The 21,396-nt window shown below is 40.7% G+C and overlaps 1 protein-coding gene across 2 annotated transcripts in view; it reads left to right on the forward strand.

The window, feature by feature from the left end:
- The window catches only part of LUZP2 (leucine zipper protein 2), a 446,738-nt gene that overhangs the window by 78,974 nt on the left and 346,368 nt on the right, over positions 1-21,396 (forward strand). The window contains exon 2 of one of the 2 annotated variants that reach the window (XM_014573955.4): positions 21,163-21,351. In XM_014573955.4, the coding sequence (XP_014429441.1) occupies positions 21,290-21,351 (62 nt within the window). In that variant the 5' untranslated portion in view covers positions 21,163-21,289. Of the gene's footprint in view, positions 1-21,086; positions 21,352-21,396 lie in introns of those variants that run through there. The other variant, XM_075927755.2, reaches the window with a different exon arrangement.

The raw sequence follows: 21,396 nt of genomic DNA on the forward strand, positions 1-21,396 counted from the left end.
AAGCATCAGATTGACCCAATTACTGAGTTAAAAATTGGTGCTCTTCATCAGGTTCAATTTTTTTTGTCAATATAACCTTAGCTGTGGCAGTGAAATTGGAAAAAAAAATGAGGGATAAGTTTAAGACTGTTGTCCGTTGACAATTAGTTGAATGAAAATTGAAATTTTTCATCTCAATATTGCTTTTCACCCCACATAGGATGAAAATCTAAAATTTTAATAATCAAATTCAGCAAAAAATATTCAAATGTCAAAATGCGAGATCAAAATGAAACATGGATTATAAGTTTTTATATTTATACACACCCATTAAATTTTGAGTTAGTTCAGATTTAAACTTCATTTCCTGACATTGGTGCCGTGCCTCGAGAGAGCTGTACTTCAGAAGCCTCACAGCCTCATTCTCTCCCTGTAAGCTAGACTTCATCTTCCACAATGTTCTAGATGTTTGCAGTATTATTGTATCCATGTGGGTCTCAGGATACTAGAGACATAAGGTGGGTGATGCAGTGTCTTTTACTTACCAGCATTTGTTATGAGAGAGACCACATAAGAATGGTCATACTGGGTCAGACCTAAGGTCCATCTAACCCAATATTCTGTCTTCTGACCGTGGCCAATGCCAGGTGCCCCAGAGGGAGTGAATAGAACAGGTAATCTTCAAGTGATCCTCCCCTGTCACCCATTCCTAGCTTTTGGCAAACAGAGGCTAGGGACACCATTCCTACCCATATTGGCCAATTGCCATTGATGGACCTATCCTTCATGAATTTATCTAGTTCTTTTTTGAACCCGGTTAAAGTCCTGGTCTTCAACATCCTCTGGCAAGGAATTTCATAGGTTGACTGTGCATCTTGTGCAGAAATACTCTCTTTTGGTTGTTTTAAATCTTCTACCACCTGCAAACAGATTTGACACTCAGACAACTTTTTTGCAGTTCTGAGGAAGGGCTCTGTATGGTTTAATAGCTTCTCTCTCACAAGCAGAAGTTGGTCCAATAAAAATTTTTTACCTCACCTACCTTGGGAATGTGTACACTGCACTCTTATTTTAGATAAGCTATTTTGAAATTCATATTTTTAAATAGCTTATTTCGAAATAGCGCATCTACATAGCAAATGCTCATCGAAATAGCGTGTCCACACTCATTAGATTCTGAATCACATGTAAGACCACCCAGAAGCACTTCAGGCAGGGCATCAGGACAGCACTCTCTTCCCAGAGCTGCTGCCTGAGGCTGAGGCTCCTCTGTTGCAGCCTTCCGGAGCTGTGCCCCCCAGATTGGTGTTCCATGTGCACCTATGGTACAGGCTGCTGTGCGATTCCAAGGCCAAGAAGGCTGAGTCTGGTGCAGAGATCCTGGAAATTTGCCTCCTCTTCCCAGACCTCATTGAGGTCCAGGATCTCTGCACCAGAGCAGGAAGGTGCTCACTTCTTTCATCCCAGGGCAGGGTCCTGGGAGCTGGCTGTCTGCTCAGCTGCAGCTATGGAAGGCTCACATGAAGCACAGAGTGGCTGTGATTGTTCTTGCTATGTGCACAGGGCTGTCGGCCTGCATCATGACACAAGCCCTTTCCCTTGTGGCTGTGGCTTTAAGGGCTGCAGGGGAAAGGGGTCCATAGAGTTCTGATGCATGTGGATAGAGTGGCCAACAGAGCACCTGTGAGAAGTCCTGGAGGCCACTTATTTTGAAATAACTCCAGCTGCCCTGTCTCTACGTGATCTATTTTGAAATAGCTATTTCAAAATTGGCTCTATTTCTCGTCAAATGAGGACTAGAGAATTCAAAATAAGAAGCCCGTTATTTCAAAATGACGTTAGTTATTTTGAAATAACGCTGCTGTGTAGATATGCCCCTTGTGTCTCTAATATCCTGGGATCAACATGGCTCCAACTATACTGAATACATACCCTAAGAGGCCATTCAAGTTGAAGTAGTCTGTTAATACCTTAGAAGTCATAGGATAAAAAAGGTGGAGCGGCTGTTGAACACTTCTGCTTACCTAACCATACTTTAACAGACCTGCAGGTGGCTGTCTTGTCACAGTCCAGCTCCACAAGTGTAGCCAGACAGACACCCCCCCCCCCCCAACATCCATCTTGCTTACCCCTCTAAAGTGCCTCAGAGCACACAGGGCATAGAGAGCAATAAAATCAGCATAGTCTTTGATGTCTTGACAGATGCCTGGATATGCTGGCTCATCTGATCCTGGATAACTGTAAACATAGATTAGAGGGTGACCAAGCTAGTCGTCAGCCAAAAGGTTGCGAAAAACTGCCCTTGACTGGCACCTATGTTGATACGATCACACACAAGCGTCCCGGGGAGGAATCTCCCGCCGAGCAAAGAATGTCTAGTACTCCCAATTTAGGTCTCTCTCTCTTACAAGTGTAAATTATGTCAAAACTCCCTTGTAAGAACTGGCATCACAAGGACAACCCAGCATAATTTGGCACCATAGATAAGAAAGGGAATATGTGACCCCATAGGTGTAAAGATCCAGCAGCACACTCACTCTGAGAGTCAATCTACAATCTACCTGCTGGTTGGGCTAGGTAATTGCCTCCCGAGGTCCACATGGGGACGCCCAGCCTCGTATTTGTCTTTCCTGGGGAATGGAATGACCGGTCCTGGCCTGACACGCTGGAATCGAGAGACGCAGAAGGGGATAAAAATTGTACCCGTATGTGTCCTTTTGTTTTAGTGCATGCATAGAACAGAGATCTTTAAAGATTAAGCTGTCACTTGGTACCGTTATTTTCTATCTTCCTTTTCCTTTGTAACCACTTTAAAATCTGTATTTGCTAGCAGTTAAGAAGTAGAACAATAGCCATTGTAACCATATGCTTTATAAGCCTCTTTAATAAACCTGTAACTGTTTATGCTTTAACCTGACTCCTCCTGTTGCTGTAACAGAACCAGACACAATTAAAAGAACTACAACCGGTCATAGGAGCCGATGCAGGCAGAGCTGGGCGTTTGGGTTCTGTCGCCTTCATGGGACAGACCCTTGGGGCACCCGTCAGCCTTCCCTCGGCTGCTTGCTGCGAAGGGACCCTGTCCTAGCAGTTGAAGACTCGGGTGTATAACACACACTGACCACGCTCACTATCCCAACTGTCGGCTGACAACAAGCCAAATACAAAGGGAAGGATTAGACTCTCACTTCATCCACAAATTCAATTCACATGCTAATGGATTCAGTCGTTATATGGGCTGGCTAGGACACTACCTACTTCATAACCACTGAAGGTGCTAACAGCTCTGAGTAGTATCCTTCCTGTCTTAGCATCTTCTATTTACTCTGATCTACTCTAGATTTAAGTACCCATTCTCCAGATACTTAATGATGCTCTGTCTCACACACCCCTTCCTTTTTTCTTCTTTTATTTTTTTTCTTTTTCTCCCCCCTCTCCTTTTCCTCTCCTGTTTATTTAGAGTTTTCATATCCCCTACCCATAACTCCAATCATCTGAAGAAGAGGGCTGTGCCCACAAAAGCTCATGATACCATCTACATGTTTTGTTAGTCTATGAAGTGCTACCAGACCATTTGTTGTTGTGGTTTTTTTCTGTAACAGACTAACTCAGCTATCCCCTGAAGCTGTTTTACTACAGATTGCTATAATAAGCTATAACTCCATGAATTTCGTCTCTAGCAAAGTTGTAAATTTAAGCTCCCAGGTTCATCTTCTGAAGATGATGCTCAAGTTTCCTTTGAGAACAAAGACGGTGAGAGGTCAAATATAAAGAGATAACTTTATGAGAAGTGTGCACCTATGGGTGATATTGTGTTTTTTGTCTTGTATCATTCTGCTGTGTGAGTGAGTTTGAGTGTAATTGTCTGATAATTGTCCCACATAGTTATCGGAGCACTGGATGAGTCATGTGCCGCGTCATATACACAACTTACAAATCTTAAAAAGCACATAGGTGGACTGTAGCAGTAGAGATATGTCTGCAGGTGTTACACCTATTATGATAGAATAAAACCCTTCAAAGCAGCACTGGACCCTGTGAGAAACTTTGTTCTGACGATGAGCCTGGAAGCTTAAATTTACAACTTTGCTTGACACTAAAAGTCATGGTCTTAATATAGACTCTGTATTTATGGCTTATTACAACAATCGGTAACTCACTAACCCCTTCCCCTCCTTTTTTATTTTGCTCGCTCCTTTGAATGCAAGATCATAACAAAACCCTTGAATGGTCTCCTGGGCTGTGTCTACACAGCAATGTAAGCTTAGGGTTAGCGAGTCTCGAGTCACTGACCCGTGTAAGGGAACTTTGCACTTGAGCAGCTGAGCTGCGTTTTAACCCTCCGTTAAGAATTTTCTGACCCAGGCTTGACCTTCGGGCTCTGGAATCCACTGTGCAGGGCACAGACCTGAATCAAAGTAAACACCTCCCAGAGGGCCTTTTGCCCCACCAATGCTAACCCTAGGGATGTGGCACGCTCTATGGCTCACCCTGTTTCCTAATTGTGTCAATGCCGTTGATGGGATTCAGGTGCCCACAAAGAGCATGTGAGCGCACATACTACATAACTAGCTCCTCTGACAGCTCTCTCGGTAGAATGGTTGCAGGTTGAGAAGGCTTTATGCTGACTTACCATCTAGTCTGAGAATGGTGCTCTGCAACTCTAGGCTGCATCATGTTGGCAGGCAAATGCCCACATGTACTGGTTCCGAGAATATTGATGACATCAGGCTCGAGGCCCTCAAACAATGAAATGAAATGTAATTTTTATAATGGGATGTTCATTGAAGGCTGTGGTAGAGTTTGGTTGTTTTTTAAATTTATTTTTATTTTTTGGCTTTGCTTTTAAGTTTAACATAATGTAGAATTCACAGGATCCGCCCCCTCCCTGGCTGTGGCGCGGTGATGTGTGTCCCCAGAACTTGGAGGCAGTGTGTTTCATTCTCCTGGGATCCCTTATCCTGGCCCCCGCCACACCCTAGGAGGCAGGGATAAAGGTTCCCTAGAAGGCTGCTCGCACTTACCCTCTGATTCCCAAACACCCTCACTGTACATGCTCCTCAGTGAAGGTGAGGGGAGTGGTCAGGAGCAAGGACCAGAGATGGGAGTGTGGACCAAGCCATCAACCCCTTCTAGCTCAGCAAGGCATGGGCAGAAATGGAGCATTCACCAGCAAGCAGTTGTGGTGCTTCCAGCCACTGCTCTGGTGCCTGTAACACTGCTTCTCTGCTGCTGGGGATTCTGGGATATATCTGGAGGGTTTCTGGGACCCGAGTCAAGCTGGGGCTTCATGCACACAGGAAAGTGATGGGACTTGGGCCCTAGGTCCCAGTTTAACATAAGCCCAGACCCTCCAGCCCTGCAAGGAGGGGTATTCTAGATCTAAACCCTAGGGTAGCACAGTTGGTATGTGAACGCAAGGGTGTGTGTGTGTGTGTGTGTGTGTGTGTGTGTGCTCTTGAGCCCAGGTGTTAACTACGTATGCTAAACAGTCTGTTCCACACCTTGTTTTCTTGTGACTGAGTACCTCCTTCAGACCTGAACAAAAAAAACTGTGTTGTTCCAAAGCTTGCCTCTTTTATCAACAGAAGGTAGTCCAATCAAAAATATAACCACACCCACCCCATCTATATTGCACTCAAGTCATTTGACCCTATGATGCATGTACCATGTGGTACGGTCAGAGGAAAATCCACATTGCCTAATGCTCCATGGAACCTGACCCGGAGGAGATAATGGGGCTACGTCTACAGTGGCCCCTTTTCCGAAAGGGGCATGCTAATTTTCAACTTCAGAATAGGAAATTCCGCGGGGGATTTAAATATCCCCCGCGGGATTTAAATAAAGATGTCCGCCGCTTTATTTTTCCAAGCCGGAAAAAAGCGGCGGACATCTTTATTTAAATCCCGCGGGGGATATTTAAATCCCCCACGGATTTCCCTATTCTGAAGTTGAAAATTAGCATGCCCCTTTCGAAAAAGGGGCCAGTGTAGACATAGCCGTGGGTGTCTGAAAAACCCTTTCCTTATCAGAATGTGCTTCATAGGAAAATTCACTTTAATATTTAGTTGAACTGATTCAAACAAAAACATTTTGGATCAGTTAGAGAACCAAATACTCCAGTTCTGATCAGAAATGAAATATTTCATTAAATGTTAAATATGGCACATAAAAATATCAGCAAAATTATAACTTTCGTATGGAAGACAGCAATTTTACGGAAGCTGCATTTTCTGTTAGAAAATAGTTTTGGTGGAACATCTCCCAATTATATTTTGTCACAAAGATGGCTAACTCCTTGGAAATCAAAAGAAATATTCTGGAGTGACAGCAGACTCACATGAGACAGAATGTAGCCTCATGATATGTCTGAGCACTCTACAAAAGCTGGAAATGTTCCAGTCAGACTTGCATAAACCAATCATTTTCACAATGTAGTTCAATAGACTTATGTTCATGCTATTGATACGTTATTCTAGTTTATACATCGGTGCCATTGAATAAATGTTAATATAGGCAGATTCCTGCAATGACAGTGACATAGACAAACACCAGGTAATTTAGAAATCTACTTGAATAGTCTAGAAAATTATTAAGACATTCTAGGCTAGATGCTTCCTGGATGCTAATCAACGTAGTAAGGAACCATTTTTCACTCTCTGAGAAACTGGCCCAGTATTTAAAAAAAATACAGTGATTCATTAGTTTCTTTATTTCCTTTCCTTTGTTTTGTACTACCATTGACACTTAAGTTAAAAACAAGATCTTGGAATTAGTAATTAGATTACTATTAAAAATATGGCTGTCACTTGCATACCAATATCTTTAATAACATATACAATATAGGAAACAAGCCAATTAAAATTGTTCCTAAATAGAAAGTTGTTCAAAGATTTCCCATGAAAGCCAAACTGCTTTTTGTGCACTATTAAAACCCATTCACATTAATTAATATTAATGGAGAATCAAAGGATACTTTTTTGGAAAGCTTGGTTCATTATCTAGAAACAGAGCAGAAGTAGATCCAGTGGGGGAGGGAGGATGAATTTCCTAAAGTGGTAAAGGAAGTGGCATCTGCTAATATCGTATTTTTTACTTTTTGTAACTAATTTTGGAATTTATTCTGGTGAAACAGAAATGTTTTGTACCATCATCATATTATCATGTAACAACTTTATAGTGTACTAGCATTTTTTATTTCCATCACATAAATACTATAATAGCCTTTGATATTTATAATATAGTACAGAAGTGTAAGCATGTACAGGTTCCACCTCTCTGGTCTGGCACCATGTATGGTCCAGCATCCTCATGGATGCTTCCAGGCTGGAGCACTGAGAGGGAAAAGCTGGGCCCACACTCAGCAATTTCTACACTGCTCTCCCAAGCTTCTTGAGGGAGGAAAGGAGGGAGAGCAGGAGGAAAAGAAGCAGGAACGGGGCAGTTGGGGGAAAGAGGCAAAGTGGCTGTGGAGACCCATGGCTGGGAGTGCAGCCCGCAACTGGAGGTGAGGGCCAACACGGGGGGGCTCAGAGTGCTTTGGTGGCACTAAGTTCCTGGAGCTCTGCGTCCACCCTGCCTCTTCACTCCTCCACCTCCCTGTTCAGTTGCCAGAATGGAGCCCCTCAGCTAGCAGATGGGCCAGCATTGACCAAGCAGGTACTGGGGAAGGCGAGGGTATGTGCTTAGGGGTAGAGAGGCCATGGAATCCCGTGGCTGGGAGCCAAGAGTGCAGCTGGGTGACTCTCTGGAGCTTGGTGTGCTCCTGCAGGGCTGCTCTACTAACCACTCTGCCTTGTCCCCCAAACACCCCTCCAGCCTCTGATTGGTCAATGCTGCCCCTTCTGCCACTGCTGAAGTGGAACTCGGCAGCCAGCAGCAGCAGAAGGGCCAGCAGTGATCTTCCTTGGTCCAGCAAATTCCCTGGTTTGAGACCAGTCGGGTCCCCAAGTTGTCGGACCAGGGAGTACAACCGGTATAGTGCACGTTTCTAATACGTTATTGATTACAGCTACATATTTTTTAGCCTTCAGAAAAATAGAATATGAATAGAATACAATAAAAAGTTGTTAAACTGAGAATTTCACATAATTTCAGTATGAGAAATCCTGTTAATGTCACTCTGATTTATTTCCTGCACTCCTACCTTGTGGAAAAGATTGGCATAGATTTTTCTATGGAAAAAAAATGATGCCTGTATCGACTTTCATAAAAGATGGCCATTGCTTCCCTCGGGATGACAATGGTGTAAAGGAGGACAAAATTTGCCCCATATTTTGTAGAGCTACAATGGTATGGTAGTATTTTACCTCTTGCCTATGCTTGCTTTATCTCTCATGCCAACCTCCACAGAACTACACAAAAAGAACATTAAAATAATCTGAATATTGTGACATAGACTAAAGCAGCAGAAAAGGCTGCAGTGGAAAATATAATGCTGCACCAAGATAGGAATAGAATTTAAAGTACTTCATGTCCTCCAATATATACTTTAATTGATATTGTTTATGTCCATTTTTCTTCGTTATTGGAGACTATATGGCAGAACAACCATTTTTATTGGTGTCACAAACTAAGTATGTGAGATCTTTTTTTCCTTGAGAATTCACACGCTATGAAGGTCTTTTGACATGATTACCCATTATTGATTTGGATTCCTTTAGCAAAAATTGGCTGTGTTAGTTTGTTTTTAAATGTGGGTTTTTGTTTTCTTAACCCCTTTTTTTCCTGATGTGGATAAAAGGGGCTCTCTGCTGATTACTGCTAATCCAGATGCATTCCCTTAATAAAAATATAACAATGTTATTCAATAAGGGCCCAAATCACAGTATTAACCAAGCAAGCCTCTACCCCACACCCTCCCAAGACCAGCTTCAGGCCAGGGGGGCAGCTGGAGGCCCGGGGCTGGTCCAGAGTCCCAGCCCACACCCCACAAGCACACAGTCCCAGATCCCCTCTTCCTGGGAGGAGCCACTGCCAGAGCTATGGGCAGCCATTGTTAGCCCCCCCCCCCACTACCAGCCCCCTGCCCTGAGACCGCCACCCCTGCCTTGAGCCCCCCCTTTCAACTCTCTGCTTTTAGCCACCCACCCGTTACCCCTCTTCACCCCCTACCTAACTCCAGCCTTCATTTTCCTTCATTTTTGAAATATACAGTTATTGAAATAAAGTATGTATCTTGTTCATTTATTTAAAAAAAATTCTTCAGTTAAAGACTCCAGCAATGCTGGGTACATGTGTTAGTGCTACATAAATAGGGTCCTACCAAATTCAATCCATTTTAGTCAATTTTATGTTCACAGTATTTAAAAATAGTAAAGTTCATGATTTCTGCTGTTAAAATCTATTTCATGATGTTATAATTGTAGGGATCCTGATACAAAAAGAGGTTGTTGCAAGGTTATTCAAAGTGGGGGAGGAGGGGACAGGTTGTGGGGCTGCTGCTGGTGACAGCTTGAAAGTGGTGACTGTCACTCTTACTTCTGTGCTGCTGCTGGCAGTGTGCTGTTCTCCAGTAGTCCAGCTCTGAAAGAAGGGCAGAAGGGGTGGCAATTTTGAGATCCGTCCCCCCCCCCCAAATAACCTTGTGACCCTCCTGTAACTCCTTTTTGGGTGAGGACTCTCAATTTGAGAAATGCTGCTTTCTCAGGGCATGTCTTCGTTCTGTGCAAGATCGCTGCTGCTCTGATAGATCTTCTGGCGTTTGATTTATCAAGTCTAGTTAAGACCAGTGTTCCCTCTAAGCTGCCTGACAGGGGAACAATTGGAAGTGGTGTGGGCTGGGCTGCCACTTCCCGGGGCTCCCCTTGGCTGCAAATGGCTCCATGACTGCAGAGGTGATAAATAAAAACACTGGAGCAGCTAGTTAGCAGGTTTCTGAGAGTGGTTCCATGGTATAGCGTAAAGGCACATAAAAGCTCCGATTTCATGGAGATTTCAGATTTCACAGTCTGTGAGGTCTTTTTATGGCCATACATTTGATTGTTGCTTTCTCTTAGTTATATTATACCCAACCAGATCACTCATAGAAGTTTGACTTCTTACTAATGAGATTGGATCCCAGTTTTTAAAAAGATAAAATCATGAACTAAACAGAACCATTTCTTTTGCTTGAAAAGTGTTTAAAAAAAAAAGTAGATACACCATTTCAAAAGTGACCTTTAATTTTGGGTGCTTTGTTTTTTGAGTACCCACTTTTGGATACTGATTTTCAGAAGTGCTGAACGTACAGATTCTAAATCAATTAAGGCCACTTGAAAAAATGAGCTGAAACTTTCTCCCTTAACATTTCATTCCTTAAAATAAAATGAGCTTTCACATGCCTGGTTTCAGCCAGAATTTAAGATACCAAAACACCCACAGAAAAATCCCCTTTTCTATATTCTAGCCCAATTTTAAATCCAAAAAGGTTGAAGATGTAGGTAAATAACAAAACTTAAAACAAATTTCAGGTTGTTAATATGATCTATACTGCACCTGGAAAAAAAAAGTGTGATAACTGAAAGAGTTAAACTCCACATCTAGGGCCAGTGACTCATGACTTCAGTAGACTTATTAAAGCATAAACAAATGGAAAATTTGCCCCTTATTTTGCTAAAGGAGTATGAGAAAAATTTGTCATGGGGTTTGCTACACACTGCTGGTGCATCTCCTTTTGGCTCAACACTGGTCTGGTGCTCATTCCTTCGTTCAGTAGCTCCATTGTTGCTCTCTTGCTGGACTCAGGGGCTAGGTCTACACTCGCGGCTTCTTGCGCAAGTATGGCCGTTCTTGCGCAAGAATCCGCAGAGCGTCCACACTGTCCCCTGCTCTTGCTCAAGGAAATTTACAGTACAGGATGGTAAGAGAGGGCTTCTTGCACAAGAGCTATGCTTTTTTTTTTTTTTTAAATAGGTATAAGCCCTTTTGCACAGGAGCTCTTGCACAAGAGGGTAGTGTGGACGCTCGGCAGGGATTTCTTGTGCAGGAAAGCCCTATGGCTAAAATGGCCATCAGAGCTTTCTTTCACAAGAGAGCATCCACACTACCATGGGTGCTCTTGTGCAAAAGCACAGCTCGCACCTGGCAGTGTGGACGTGTTCTTGTGCAAGACTTCTTGCACAAGAACCCTTGCCGAGCGTCTTGCGCAAGAAGCCACCAGTGTAGACATAACCAAGGTGTCCCCTTTATGACTTTACCTCCTGGCCAGATGTTATAGTTCTCCCCTTCCTCAGTATTCAAGTCTGTTGTCCCAGGTAGCCTGCTGCTCTACCATCCAGTCTGACACTTGACACTCTGGCCCACGGACCCTACAAGCAGTGGCAAAGGTCTGCACTGTCCCAAAGCTTCCAACTATTTTCTGAATTGCTTCCTACTTCACATCAAGCAAGCTTCTTCTCTGGGCCTCCAGGGCTTCCAGTCTCTCCTCTTTTCCTTCTCTAAGACCAAAGCATGACTGCAGACTGTCACATTGTAAAGCCTCTGTTTTTTTATTTCTTTATTTCTTGTTTTTTAATGGAAAAGGTGACTTGACTGAATAGTCTCTAGCTGTCATCAGCTATACTACCTGAATACTTAGCAATTTGCAGTCTATTGTTGCACCCTGTGCCTTTCAGGTAACATAACAGTACTTTCCAAAGAAAGTACTATTTCCCCATTGTTTTTACTAAATAGCAATGAATTTTTTTGTTGCCTGAAGACCCTTGAATTCCTTACAAAGTTTTCCCTTTCTTTATCAAATCCTTTCCATACTCAGAAAAGGTGATGAGTTTTTCCCACCTTACAGCATGCATATAGTCCATCTTTGTGTCTATTCATTTAAAAAAAAACTTAATTGCTTAAGCCACAATGGCCAGTTAGAATTCTAAATAGAATAATTTCATTAATTTTATCTAGGCCCTAAAGTATGTCATTGTCCTAAACTCAAAGGGACAATTCAAAAAGTCATTTTCCTCTTTTTCAATAGTCCAATTTTTTTGCCATTTGTCCTTTAATTTTTTTATACTAGCTTTTGAATTCCTGTTTACTCAGGGGTATATTTAAAACACTCCTTCAATTACTTACCATGTTTTTAACTGCTTTGTCTGCTATTTTGTTCTGTTAAATTGGATCCCAGCACTTTAACATAGTTTGTGTCTCAGGCTATGTCTATACTGCAGAGTTTTTGTGCAAAAACTCGCAGAGCATCTATACTACAAAGGCGTTTTGGCACAAGAAAAAGTACTGTTGATCGTCAGAAGATAGGGCTTTTTGCACAAGAGTTATTCCTCTTTCTACAAGGAATAAGCCTTTTTGCAGAAGAACTCTTGAGCAAAAAGGCATTTGTGGACGGACACCAAGGGTTTCTTGCACAACCCTTGGAAAAAGCACAGGTGCTCTGATGGCCATTCGATGAATCACCACAGGAGCTTTCTTGCGCAAAAGTGTCCATAGCAGTGTGGACGCTCTCTTGCACAAAAGTACATCTCTTGTGCAAAAGCACATGGCAGTGTGGACACGCTCTTGTGCAGGAACTTTTTGCAGCAGATCTCTTCCACAAAAAGTTCTTGTGCAAGAAGCCTGCAGTGTAGACGTAGCCTCAGAAAGGTAACCACATTAGTCTGTATTTGAAAAACCAATGAAGAGACCTGTGGCACCTTAAAGACTAAGGGTATGTCTACACTACCCCGCTAGTTCGAACTAGCGGGGTAGTGTAGACATACCCTAACAGATTTATTTGGCCATAAGCTTTCATGGGTTACATCTGATGAAGTGGTTTTTACCAACAAAAATTTATGCCCAAGTAAATCTGTTAGTCTTTAAGGTGCCACAAGATTCCTCATAGTTTATATGATCTTTCCAAGTAGTTTAGTATTAAATATTATCCCTAAAAATTTGAACCTTTTAAATGTATGTATTTGTAATCCATACTGATACACTTTAGATCCACTTTACTTTCCAAACTCTAACCTTCATGCATTTTGCTCAAAAATTCTCTAAGACACCTATATCTTCTTTTACCTTGGGGTACCTACTTTGTATAGCAAGGTTTCCTTCCATGAAATGTTGTATGCCTTCTTGATATTTAGAGAGGTAGATATGCTGAAACCCTTGTGCCTCCTGCTATTTTGTATTTCAATTTCTAATTTAACAATGTGTTCGGTGGTGCATCATCTTCTCCTAAAATCACTCTGCACTTTATCTATAATACTATTTTCCAAATTGCAAATGAAAGATTGGTTCCCTTTCTTGCCACAATTTTATCAAGCCTGAACATAAGGGTAATTGATCTGCAGCCAGCGTACACTTTTATGGATCGTTTGCCTGGTTTTTATATTGGAATAACTACTGCATGTTTCCACTGTACCTGTATCTCTCGTCTTTCCCATATAGTATTCTATAATTCCAAGAGAACCCTCCAATAGCAATTTTGATTGTACCTGAAAATGAATTGGCAGCTAGAACAGATAACCAGCTTCCCAAGTGTAAAAGAAAGGTGTTTGCAGCAGCGTGTGAAATGACCAGCATTACAAATGGAAGACAACATCTCCGTATTTCTGCCCACCCCAGTAGGATGAAGGGCCTTTGAATAGTATGAAGTTTATTTTGATGTCATGTTAGGATTAATGTCTGTGAAGCTAAGGCAGTCACGTTAATTTAACAGGATAACTAAGGCTGCATCTATATTGCACCCTAAACTTGAATATATTTTGAAATAATGCACCATTTTGAGCCATCCTTTATCCCTTGTGCAATGAGGTTTACCAGGATGGTGAAACAGCTTGCCCATTATTTCAGAAAATATTTTTGCCCATTATTTCAGAAAATAATATTTCAGGATTGTGTAGACACAGGGGAGCTATTTTGGGATACCCTAAGAAAAGAATCCAACTCCTCCTTTCTTGCGAATTACAAAAGGTTGTGAAATACAAAAGACCATCTCTGCCAATAGGGAAATTCAGAAATCCGTGGGTAAGATGTAATTTTCAATTTGCTGAACTATCTAAGTCATATTGACTGTTGTCATGTCCAGAAGTTGATGTATCATGGCCATTCCCAGAATTATTAATTTTGCAGGTATTTGTTGCTCCAGCAGTTATTTAAACTATCGTATCCCTTCCACGTGTAACCATGTTAGGCAACACAGATGAGCTGTCTATTTAATTCGTAATCATACCTATTAGAATAATGGGAAAACATTTTTTTTTTTTCAAAATGAAATCAGGTACTATATTTTCTTAGGGTTGCCAGATGGTTTCAACAAAAATACCGGACACACTTGACATTACTTCACAATTTACATTACATCTTAATTAGAAAATACCAGACATTTATATTTTCTTAATTTGTTTCCCGAACAGAAAGCTCAAATACTGGACTGTCCAGTTCAAAACCGGATACCTGGCAACTCTAACTCTAAATGAAATAATGAAATCTGCAGTGACCATTAGAGAGATTATTTTCTACCTTCAAGGCATAGTGTAAGTTTACTTTGCTTTCCAGTCTGTGCTGAGAAGAATTCAGGACTGAGCTAAACGATAAATTGCTTCACAGGCTTGGGTTAAAGGATTTGTGATTATATGGGGGAGAGCGAACTGATGACTCTGTTGTGTGATTGCTTAAACTTTTTCAACTATTCATTTTTAGGTAGGGTGGGGGGAAGGAGAAGAGAAGAGGTTAAAGAAGAGGAAAAAAAGGAAAGAAGTGAACTGCTACCAACACAAAACTTCCTCACTGCTAATCCTGAGGAGAGAAGAAAAAGTAGATTTTTGACATGAGGGTGTGTGGTTTGCAATGCATGTTTTTAGGGAATATGTTTCAGTGAAGTATTTGCTTTATAGGATATCTGTATAGGCATACATAATATGCATTTTACAAGCTGCGCTGCAGTTCTCTCAGATCTTTGCCAAAATTATATACTTTGTGTGTGCAACTAATATATTTGCTAAAAATGAAGTTGATCTAAATGCTCTTTTATTTTTGCACTGCTCTTTAGTGTTGAACTTATTTGTTTTATATTTAAAAGGGACACTTAGCTAAATAATTACATGATGTATAATCTTGCCAGTTTTTGAAAGTGGCTTCTATGGCAACTTTTGTTACCTCCTTTGTGATTTAAGATGATAGTCAGAATTTTTTTATTTTTTGGTATTGGAGAGACTAAAGCACAAGCCTCAGGCATTTGTATCAATTGTGTAGAAATGAAGCATCATGTATCAGTGCATTAACTTTGTTGCTATCTAACATTGTTTTTGCCTGTGAGATGATATTTAAAATAGGCTTACACACTTTAATACTTTGAAAGGATACACCATGACTACTTTCAATCTGCTTCCGGAGCTGAATCTCATGTTCTGATTGGCTTAACAGTGTGACTTTTAATATTGCTTAAGTAGCATTGTGGCTTATGATAGCCTCCTTCACTTTGCAGGAATAAGACCACTTAAATGAGAGAGATGATTTTCCTAAAGCCATTGCTTTTCATGCCATTTCATCTTTCTTTGCCTCTCCATCCCCACACACTTCCATCCCCCCACATACACATGAATAGGAAGCTGGCTTCCTTATCTTGATGATGGATCTCCCAATATCCATAAAAATGTCAGACTCCCCCAGGCTGTGTCCAGACTCAGGGGTTTTTTCGAAAAAAGGCTACTTTTTTCGAAAAAACTTCCCCTGCGTCCAGACTCAAGCCGCGTTCTTTCGAAATTAATTCGAAAGAACGCGGCTTTTCTTTCGATGGCGGTAAACCTCAATTTACGAGGAAGAACGCCTTCTTTCGAAAGTTCCTCTTTCGAAAGAAGGCGTTCTTCAATGTAAATAGGGCTTCTTCGAAAGAGAGCATCCAGACTCACTGGATGCTTTCTTTCGAAAAAGCAAGCCGCTTTTTCGAAATTTCTCCGTGCAGTCTAGACGCTCTCTTTCGAAAGAGGCTTGCAGTCTAGACATAGCCCCAGTGACACAATACCATTTTTATAGAGGAACCTCTGCACAGGGACCAGTTCTTGATCCCAATATCAAACTGACCCTTCTATTACGCAAGCAATGCCATTCCAGCTCCTTGAGACTCTCCAGGCCCAGCTGACTCCTCAGGGATAATGAAGGGAAAATATAATTTTCTATAGAGGCCCAAGTTCATCTCTGGCGTATGGAAGAACATATCCCACTGATGGTGTTATACTTGCTTATGCCTGCCATGAATCTGGCCTTTGTTGGGGGAAAAAATGCTGCATCGTGGTTTATAAAACCTGGTAAACTTGATTGCTTTTTGATAGAATTACAAAACTATTAGATTAAGGGAACACATAGATGGACTATATTTGGGTTGTAGTAAAGCATCTGACACTGTGTCTCAGATGCTTAACCTCAATCAGATCAGATTGCCTTGAATGTGAGTACTGTTACATAAAAGGAAAACTGTCTGAAGGGTGACCAAGGTAATAGTGACTAATGGCAACACATTGAATGGGTGGGGCATCTAGTGATCACCTTTATTAATGATTTAAACAAAGCACTACATTAACACAGTTCCTCAATGATGCTGAGGGTGGCATCTCAGGGGGCCTTCATTTGACTATACCTATTGACTTCAGTGGGGGCTGGGAGTACTTTGCACTGCACAGAAAGCATTTAGGTCACTGCAGTATTAGACTGTAAACGTGAGGAGTTTGCAACACCAAAGAGTCCTATAATTAGACTAATGGACAGAAAGTGACAAAATGAACTGCTGAAAGAAATCTAGGGCTGCTGATGGATAGAAAAAAAAGGACAAGAATTTGCAACATATGCTAACAAAATCCAGTTCTTGATGTTTGCAGTCACTTATAATTAGCTGCTACTGTCCCCTGAGAAACTAGCTGACATAGCAATGCTCTATGCATGTGTCATGAAGCACAGGTAAGCTACACTGTTTCATGTGCCCACTGTGATGAACCTGGCTTTTTGTCAACCATAGTGCCCATTAAATCAATCCTTTTTGCATGGGAGCAAAGACTTACAGAATACTACGTTCTAGTCAAGAATGCAAAACAACTTCAAACTGTGCCATATAAATTGACCAGAATTAAGAATGTCAGTTAATTCTAGTTAGAGATCATTAATGAACATTAAATCAGATGGATGATAAAAATCCCAACTAAATTCATCCAAACTTCTGTCCTTTCATTTGCTCTGTGATTTAAAGAGACTCATTAACCAGCTATTATTTGAAGGGTTTTATAATTATTACTGGCTTTGCTACTAGTTTGCATAGTTCTCCATGCCTGTCTTTGTCAGAAAGAGGGATCTATTTGAAGCTGTGTAATAGCTATATTAGCTGACTTTCTGGTAACATGGTCCATGTGAGGCAGTTTCTCATAGTGGACAGAGCATTAGACTGTGACTGCCATCAGCCCACTGTCCCTCAGTTTCCCCCAGATGTAAAATTGGGATAGTGATACTGACCTCCTTTAGTAAAGCTTCTTAATCTACTGATAAGAACAAGGTGGTATATTTTACTCTCTCATGAAATTTGCACGGTAATGCCAATGAACAGTAGAACTAATCATTTGAGATAAATATTCTGCAGCAAAGTGTGTTACCAGAATGTGTACAAAGCTGATATATTCTCTCTTACTGTGACAGTTTCTCAAAGGATCCTTTTGAAAGGATACACTTCATTCATTGTACTAATAATGCAAAAACTCATGCACATGCAGATGTCTTTCTGATAGACATCTTTCTGGGAAAGATGTGTTTATGCTATTTACAAAAAGGGGTCTCTAGATTTGACCACCCATCAAAAGAGTCTTACAAAGTATGGAATGGTGCTTCCAAAATGTCAGTGTATGTTACCAAGCCTGTAAAAAATGGTGTGATAATTAGTCTCATAGATGTTACACAAATACAATTATAGCATTCCTAGAAATTTTGTGTAGCACCAGAACAGTTGTTTCCTGTTCAGTTATTTTATATTCAGGGCATGTGACTATTGGCAAGGACCCATATAATAAGAAGTTTTACTCGCCAGACTGATTGCAATTATTTTATTTAATAAGTCTGTGCATAATTCCAACCATGGACCAGCAATCCTTGATTTGTAAAGGGAAGATTTCTTAGCATTTCCCCCCAATAGTTTTTAATTAATTAAATTGTTATAAGTTTAATAATTATTTGGAAACATTTTCAACATGCAAAAGAATCATATAAATTATAGTTTTATAAATCAAATGAAAATCAGAAATGATCTACAATTTATTTTAGAAAAATAGCTGTTCATCATTTTAAGAAATCAACACTACTGTTAAAATGACAAGTTTTAAAAGATATATATCTCACAATAAAAGGTGCAAAAACAAGATCAGTTCTCCACATTTTACATGGCTTAAATCAAGAATGTTATGCAGAACACTGCTTGTAATGCCAGCATCTGAGTACTAGTATCCAAAATTTGTCAAGGATAGCACAAGGGATTGGCTTGCAAAAATGTAGATTCTCTTGTGCTCTCACTTGCATTTACAGCTGGGCACTTATATTCATAGTTAACCATTTAATGTGTGAGCAAATGCTGTTTTTTAGGGAGACACTGGCCTGCAAGTATGCATTAGCTGCTCCTGTGATGCCCTTGCTGCTTGGAGGCTTTAGTTTTGTGCAGCACAATCTAGCTATCAATCTTGTGTGTGTATATGTGTATATATACACACAGAATACTTCTGGATGTGCTGGGAGATGCCTTCATCCCCAAAGCTGTATTTGGGGCGTGGGGCCTTCTTCAAAACACTCTGAGTGGATGGGAATCATGGGGAGTATGTGTTGGGGGCCTACACACTCAAGAGTTCTCAGATTGGTGCAGAATAGGTATAAGTAAATACACCAGATGCTGTTTACGTATGGGTGCTATGGTGTGGGAGGAGGGATGTCTTTCTTCTCCAGATGCCCAAAGATTTCTTGGATCATTCAACAAGGGCTCATTCTCCTTCCCTCCCTCCCAAACATATCTGATGTCTGCTTTGCTATTGGGATGCAAGCACTGCCTGCACCAGTTAGTCTGCTTCACATGACCTCTCACTGCTTAAGAGGATAGAGCTGTTTAATATTGTTGGTTAATCTGACTAAATCATCCAGGAAAATACCTTCATGGAGTCATTACTTATTTATTTGTGTGGTAAAAGGGCGAGTCCCTGCTATGCATGGCACTGCACAAATATATCATTAATCAGACAGAGAATGTTTTCTTGCATCTTTGCTTTCAGTAGTTTTGATTGGTTAGAATATAGCAAATGCAAGTCAGAGCGTTGAGCACAGTGATGGAATGATGGTCACTTACAATACTTCAGAGCAGCTATACAATATCATCTCTGTCCTATACTGATGCACTGGATTTGGAGTGGATTTGAGACCTTATGTCTGCATGGACAGAACGTCAGGGGAAAAAGGAGGATTCTGGCACTAATTTCCCACAAAAGAAAAAACTTCTGTGAAGAGGGAAAATAGTAACAGAATTTAGAAAATTTTTCAGGTTGTAGAACTGCATGTGATTGCGAAGCTCATTCCAAACTCACCTGGCTTTGGTACATTCTCCTGATGCCCTTTCCATTGCCCTTTCACCAGGCAACTTTGTATGCATGGAAGGGGATGAGGGAAAGATTAAACTGTTGGCATATGACTGGGGTTGAGGTGCCTGATAGCCTGGAAAGTTTGGCATTTTCTGGGCTGAGAAACTGACAGGGAGGCCACACTTTTTATGACCTTTTTACTATCCAATAATATGTAACCATGGCAACATGATTCTCTTTGGTGTTGTGTATAATGTGGGAAAACAACAAAAAAAAACCCTCCTTCAAATTAATATAAGTGCTTTAGCTGTGGAGAATCATGCTGAACTAACTTACCCATCATACTGAACCAGCATGCTACTGCTAGGAAAAACTTACAGGGGAAGAGGTCAGCATTCCTATTTTTTTAGTGATGTATGCTATCATTTTATTTCTCAACTGACACACACTTCAGAAGTGACTTGAAGTATATTGGTTTTGTTTGTGTGTGTTGGGAAAATCTTACTAATTCCCCAGAGGGAGCTCCCATTCGCTGCAGTTAGTGTATCTGTAATTACTGTAATGGTATTCAGATGTCTCTCATTCTACCCAATAGGGAGCAATAGAAACATAGGTTAAAATCTGAAAGCTTGCCTCCATAATGTATTATTGAACTATTTTTTATGTTCTTATTTAATCTCAGACTTCTTTTACATGAGCAATTAAGCATAGAAACAACTTGCACTCCCTTTCCTCCTAACCATGGCTGCCTTGTTCACTTTGCAGAAAAAGCTCTTTTCCTTACATAAAACTATATGTTTTAAATCCCACATTTCCATCATACTTTAAACTCAGAACATTTATTATCTGTCATGAACTGTAGTTTGTATCCCCTGCAGGGTAAGGACATTTAGGACCATTTATTTTTGACACACATTATTTGAGAAGAGAAAGTGAGAGCTGTCATTCTCTAAATCTGACAAATTTAACTCCAAGAGGAAATAGCAGATTAAAATCTGGAAGCACTGCTATCAACCACTGTCTTATTTAAATCACAATCAGAAAGTCCATAAACACAGAGACAAAAACAAAACAAAACTCACCAAAATATAAATCTGAAGTCTCTTACCAGTGTCTCGTGGCAATTAAGGTTTGTAAAGATGACTTTCGCATTTTGAAATACACAAATCTATTTCTGCTCCTCTCATTTTAATACTAGCAGGAAGCCCTGACTGTATGAATTTCAAATTAGAACAATACAGTTTAATTCCTACATTGCAAAGAAACATTTTTCTAGGCAGGATGCATCAGGTTGATTCTGTTACTTTAAATAAGTAGAACCTACTTTTCTACAAAAAACTTTGTACAGATCCTCTTCTGCTAAGCTATACAATTTATATCTATAATAGAGGGGTTTTTTTTACATATTATTTTTTCCCCGTTTCAGGCAAAATCTACAAGTCAGATATGCACTCTTATAACCTTAGAGTTAACTGCCATCCAATGTGTTCTCCCTCCCTGGTTGCCACTTAAACCGCTAGTTATAACAAATCCTTCAGGACTTCAATAGAGTCACTGTGTTGAATAATCACAGCCTATCAGGCAGTAGGCTTGCAGCAGCAGCTCCATTGCCTGTGACATCACTCCTGAAGCTCAAACCTCACTCTAAGCTCCCTTCATTAGTCAGTCTGTTGGTCTGTCTCCTTTTTTCCAGATCTACAGACCTTTTGCACACCGGAGTATGCTGCTCTGAGCAAAAGAGCTGTGGAAATCAGAAGCACTGAGAGAGAAAGAAGAGGAGACAGAAAAGGAAAGGAAAGGGGAGGGAGACAATCTACAATATGAAATTAATCTCAGCTTGTTACTTACTGCCTCTTTTCCCTGTTCTAGTTTTCAGCACTAGGTGAGTACAGAAAGCTATTTTACTTGGAGTTCTCTTGATTTGTTG

The sequence above is a fragment of the Pelodiscus sinensis genome, chromosome 5 (assembly GCF_052426305.1).
Source record: "Pelodiscus sinensis isolate ZL-2025 chromosome 5, ASM5242630v1, whole genome shotgun sequence".
Taxonomy (NCBI): domain Eukaryota; kingdom Metazoa; phylum Chordata; order Testudines; family Trionychidae; genus Pelodiscus; species Pelodiscus sinensis.